The 6,000-nt window shown below is 38.7% G+C and overlaps 1 protein-coding gene across 1 annotated transcript in view; it reads right to left on the bottom strand.

The window, feature by feature from the left end:
* Positions 1-816: 816 nt before the first annotated feature.
* The window catches only part of LOC131809735 (cytochrome P450 4X1-like), a 45,761-nt gene continuing 40,577 nt past the window's right edge, over positions 817-6,000 (bottom strand). Inside the window, exons 10-12 of the mRNA XM_059137072.1 lie at positions 5,235-5,299; positions 2,663-2,745; positions 817-1,895 (exon numbers count right to left, since the gene is read on the bottom strand). Of these exons, the coding sequence (XP_058993055.1) occupies positions 1,727-1,895; positions 2,663-2,745; positions 5,235-5,299 (317 nt within the window). The 3' untranslated portion in view covers positions 817-1,726. The remainder of the gene's footprint in view (positions 1,896-2,662; positions 2,746-5,234; positions 5,300-6,000) is intronic.

Genomic DNA, 6,000 nt, shown 5'->3' with positions numbered 1-6,000 from the left:
TTATAGTAAGCTGTTACAGATGTGACCAGGACTTTATTTTCATTTCTTATCCATCCAGATGGGCAAGATCAGTTTGCTTTTACTTGGCAAAGGAAATATACTTCTACTGTTTGTTTCACAGCTATCAAAAAAATATGTTTTTGAGTATCACAGACATGCAAGTTTACATTAGTTTCAGGTGTACAACATAGTGATTCGACTTCTCTCTAGGTTATGATGTGCTCACCACAAGTGTGACTACCACCTGTCACTAGACAACGCTATTACAGTATCATGGACTTTATTTGCCACGCTGTGCCTTTTATTCCCATGATTTATTCATTCCAAAACCCGGAGTGTTTCGGGGCTATTTGAATTGTCCAGCGAATTGCCATAATTTTGCCACTAGGGGGCGTCTAAGAGGTGTAGCTTCTCTCCTTTGAGATCTCAACTTACATATCCCTTTCTTAAGATTTTCTAGACAACCCAGTCTAAAGTAAGCTCCCCTTCATTACTGTCTAGCTCAGCCCATTCACTTCCTTCAAGGCACTTAGTGAAAATTGTAATTATTTGTCTGCTTAGGATACCAGCTCCATGAGGGCAGGGTCCTGTTCATTCACTGAATGATTATCACAATATCTGACATGTAGTGGACATGTAATCAAATGAGTAATGAATCTGGAAATAATAATAATAATTATTATTATTATTAATATTTGGAAATTATTAAAAAATCCCTGCTCAGGCTTCACAAGAGTTGTTAGCACCAGGAAACTATGTAGAATACCTAGATAATTTTCAAAATGGAGGTTTTCTTATTCAAGATTGAAACCCAGAAACCATAAAAAAAAAGTTTATTTACCTTATTTCATGAAAATTTAGAAGTTCTGTATGCTAACAGACACCATACAGTTTTATAAAAGTAGAATAATGGGGAAAGTTATAAAGAAATGTTACAGTCAAGGACTATCATCCACAATATTAGAGAACTCATGTAGAACTCCATAGGAAAAGCAGCATAAATGATGTATGAGTCACAGACAACAAAATAAATACAAGTGGCCAATAAGCATGTCTTTAAACCATAAATAATTTAAATATCCAATAATAAGAAAATAGTTCAATGAATTATAATACATTCATATTATAAAATATCATGAATCCATGATTAGGAATAAGATGTATTTTTTATAGTGAAAAAGCAAGAATACTATGGATATGATCCCATCTGTAAGAATACATATATACATATGTATATATGAAATGTATATGAAACGTTCTGAAAAAATTAACACAAAACTATTCTGTTTTTAGGAAAATGAGTAGGTTTGGTCAGGGCAGAGAGGTGTAGGGTATGTGATGTGGGATTTGTACTTTTTACTCTGCATGCTTTTTGAATGTTGGATATTTTTTACTGTGAGCATACATGCACGTATTACTTGTATAATTCCAAAGACTATTTTAAAAAGCAACAGAAAATATATGGAAGTCACCTAGGAAAATTCTTGGTATGTAGCATTAACAACAGAAATGACTGGAAAATCTCCCCAAATCATACAGAAACAGATCTGGGTGACACAGGATATCACCTAGAAATGGTTTTGGGTAATGTACAGTTACACAAAGACCCCCATCCCACGTACCCCTAACCCTCCCACCATATTTTGATTTCTCTTCATTTTCTTGGCCCAAGAGCTGTAATTTAACTTTAAATACATATATAATCATTGTACCCTGGGCTGTAACATTAGGGGAGTTTCTTCAGGTGTAAGTGGACCCCGTTCTTGGCTTTGAGGACCATCTGGTGCAAGAAGACAAGAGGTCTGGTGGGGTCTGGAGCCACCTTGAAGTGGAGTAGAATCAAGGCAATGGCCACCTTTAGCTCAATCATGGCAAAATGCTGCCCAATACAATTCCTGCAGACACCAAGGGAAAGAAAGAGAGACCTTGAGGAAATGGTATTTGTTTCTGACTCTTTTGTTAAGGTGCTAGAATAATAAATCTACTGTTCACAGTAAAGCAGCATTTTCACACTAAACGTCAAGGAGAGTTTTGAACTTCTCTTACCTCCTGCAAGAACATGAACCGAGAGGCTGTAATGTGATGCCCTCCCTAAAGAAGGTGACACTTGGAGATGCTTATAGAATTGTTTCTCCTGTGAGGATGTAGTATAAAATGTGGTGACTATAGTTGGTAACACTGTAATGTGTGATTGCAATTTGCTAATAAAGTAGAACTTAAATATCCTCACGCACACACAAAGAGAGAAATTGGTGAAGGGGAAGAACCTTTTCACAATGTATGCAGAGGTGAATCACCATGTTGTAGGTTTTAAATACCTTACAATTGTGTTTGTCAACTATACCTCAATAAATTTGAAATTGAGGGGAAAAACAATTGTTTCTCTTGCATTGTGGGGTGGCCTGCATGGCTTATGAGCAAGTCTGCATTGTAGGGTAACTTTCTGAGGCATGGCTGTATAGGATGTGACAGAGAAGGGCCTTGCCCTTTGTGAAACTAACTGGTCTTTTCAGGAGCTCAGATAAGTACCATGATCTACCTCATAATCTGGTGAGAAGATAGGACTCCATTGGAGAATATATGGAGTTGAGTTACCAAAGGAAGAGTGCTGTTTCCAAGTAAACATTTCTGTGCATTTTTAACAACTTCAAATTGTCCTTACCTTGGTCCAGCTGAGAATGGTAAGAAGGAGTGGGGGTGTCTCTGATCAGAATTCTCCTGGGAGAACCTCAAGGGGTCAAAGACCTAAAATGACAGTGCAATCCCACCACCATCCCCCAAACACCATTAGTGCATTTCTTAAGCTACTACTTAGCACAAATCAACAGAAATACATGATGAGCCACATATGTGGCTCATATGTGTTCTGGTAGCCACATTTTTATTATTTTATTTCATTTATTTGTCAGAGAGAAAAACAGAGAGGGAGAGAGCACAAGAAAGAAAGAGGCAGAGGGAGAAGCAGACTGCTCACTGAGCAAGGAGTCTGAGGCGGGACTGGATCCCAGCACACTGGGATCATGACCCAAATCAAAAGCAGATGCTTAACTGACTGAGCCACCTAGGTGTCCCAGGTAGTCAAATTTTTTAAAACGTGAAAATAATTTGAATAATAGAATTTATTTTGAAAAAAATTATCATTCCAACATGTGCTAAATATAATAATTATTAAGGTAATATTTCACATTTTTGTACTATGTCCTCTAATGCCAGTGTGTATTTTACATTCCCAGCATGTCTCATTTCTGATTAGCCACAATTTAAGTGCTCAATAACCAAATGTGGTGAATAGCTACCACATTGGACAGGGCAATTCTAGACCTGCAGCCCTTGTTTGGTCTCCCAGTAGACTAATATGCTACCGAGACCAAGTATGGAGAAAGCAGAAATGTTAGGGTCAGTGATATTATTTTCACTTTGGTGGTAAGAATGCACTTACTTAATTTATCCAAAGAAAATGAAAACACTAATTTGAGAAGATATATACATCCCTAATTTATTGTAGCACTCACTTATAATAGCGAAGATATGGAAGCAACCTAAGCGTCATCAATTAAAGAATGGATAAGGAGGGGCGCCTGGGTGGCTCAGTGGGTTAAGCCACTGCCTTCGGCTCAGGTCATGATCCCGGGGTCCTGGGATCAAGTCCCGCATGGGGCTCTCTGCTCAGCAGGGGGCCTGCTTCCCTTCATCTCTCTCTGCCTGCCTCTCTGCCTGCTTGTGATCTCTCTCTGTCAAATAATTAAATAAAATCTTTAAAAAAAAAAAAAGAATGGATAAGGAAAATGTGGTGGATAGAATGGAATATTACACAGCCACAAAAAGCTTGAGATCATACCATTTCAAATAACGTGGATGGACTTAGAAGCTATTATGGTAAGTGAAATAAGTTAGACTGAAAAAGACAAATACTGTATGAGTCCACTCATAAGACGAATCTAAAAAAAAAAGGAAAAAACCAAGTGCATAAACAAACACAAAGCAGAATTAGACCTATAAATACAGAGAACAAACTGATGATTGTAGGGGGTTGGACAAAGTCGGTGAAGGGGAGAGGGAGATACAGGCTTCCAGTTATGGAATGAATAAGTCACAGGAGTAAAAGGCACAGCATAAGGAATATCATCAATTACACTGTTATAGCGATGGAATGGAACAAGTGATGGTCACGCTTGGGGTGAGCATAGCATCAGGTATCAGCTTGTCAAATCACGAAGTTGTGCCCCCGAAACTAATGGAACATTGCATGTCAACTATACTCAAAATTAATTTCAACATTAAAAAAAGAACGCACCTACTTAGAAGTCTAGCCAAAGGGATTACGTGATCAACTGTAACTGAGACATGCAGTCCACTTCATGTTACACATAAGATATCTTAAACCCTAGCCACTTATGTGAAAGGAAATATCTGTGGGTGTTATGAGTATTTAGAGTTTAAGAACATTGAATCAAGCACTATGGTTAGCTACGTGTCTTCTTAACTCTCTAGATCCTCTCTTCTCTCTTTCCTGCTATGCTCTAGGCTCCAAGAAGCGGAGCCATATAGTTTTCTATTGGGTTTGGCTGATAAAAGACATTGGTGATCTGGAAGGTGGGTGGGGAGAGCTTTTGGGTTATTTATTCCCCGGACCTCACCCTACCAAGCTTCCTGAGCCTGACTGCTCTACTGAAGGCCTAACTCCTGCCCAGGATCTTTTCCAGCATAGCAATCTCTCTCCTATCATTGTAACCCTCACCAGAGGTGGGAAGCCCTTCAACAGTTGTATGCTCCATGTTGCTTTCACAAACCCTACCAAACCTTTGTAAATAGTTTCTTTATAAAACTCTCCTCAAAGTGCCCAACTTGAGGGTGTCATCAGTCTTCTGCCAGAATTCCCATGGTTCCATCCAGCAGAAGAGAGTTTGAGTTGCCTGCCTGGCTACATGGATAGTCTACACTCTTGCAGATGTCTAGGTGAGTGCTTGGCGGAGCTCGCTAAGTAAATGGACTGCAGTACAGATTGCGCTTGGAAGCAGATTATGTGGCATTATGTCCATCTGTTCATTCAAAGCAAACATAAAGTAGGAATAGGGGGAGGGGACAGGTTTTTTCTTTAAGAGGAAAGCTGAACATTTTTGGTCTTTATGTTTATTTTATTTGCTTTGTGTCATTTGCCACATCCCCATTGTGCTAACAAAAAGTTACTTGCACATCATTTGTTTTTGAAGTATTTACATGTAAGACAGTCATACCTTTGGATTTTCCCAGATGGCAGGATTATGGTGAAGGCCCCAAATGTTGAGAACCACAGTTATTCCTGTGAAAGGAAAGAAACAAAAAAGACTACAGGATGTAGAACAAGTTGAGGTAGAGCTACTGTTACACCACTCTTCAATAAGAATTTTCTTCTTGAAGGGAATGAGCTAGCTCCTGGTAGAGTTTTGTGTGCCATAGCTGATGTCAGCAGTCAAGGACCCATGGGAAGATGAGGCTTGAATGACACCTTAGTTTTCAAAACAATGACTTATTTAATACCTGATTCTATCTTCAGGAGCTGTTGGTATCATGTCAGAATGATATCTGTTAATGGACAATATAGCACTCACCAGAGATAGTTTGGGTCCAGAAGAACAGAACCATAATTCCATCATGTAGGTCCAATGACAAGTTTCTTTTGGTTCTGTTCGTAAGTGGAAGGGAGGAAATTTTGGCAAGTATCCACATGGTTTGGGGATCAAAAAAGAAGAGGAGAGGGTAGGGAGAGGGAAGTGGGGTTATGGACATTGGGGAAGGTGAAGTGTGTAAATGGTGATTCACAGACCTGTACCCCTGGGGTTAATAATACATTATATGTTAATAAAAAATAAAAAGTTAAAAAAAAAGAAGAGGAGAGAGATTTTGAAGATTATTTGATTACCATAAAAAATTCTGGTAAGTTAATTCTGGATCTGTCAACAAAGTCACAGTGACAGGCTGTTGGTATTTGCTACAAGCAATCCTGTCAGCTTGTTTCCAATG

Source organism: Mustela lutreola, chromosome 10 (assembly GCF_030435805.1).
Source record: "Mustela lutreola isolate mMusLut2 chromosome 10, mMusLut2.pri, whole genome shotgun sequence".
Classification (NCBI taxonomy): domain Eukaryota; kingdom Metazoa; phylum Chordata; class Mammalia; order Carnivora; family Mustelidae; genus Mustela; species Mustela lutreola.
Note: the sequence above shows the minus strand (reverse complement) of the source record. Positions and strands in the feature narration are given on the sequence as shown.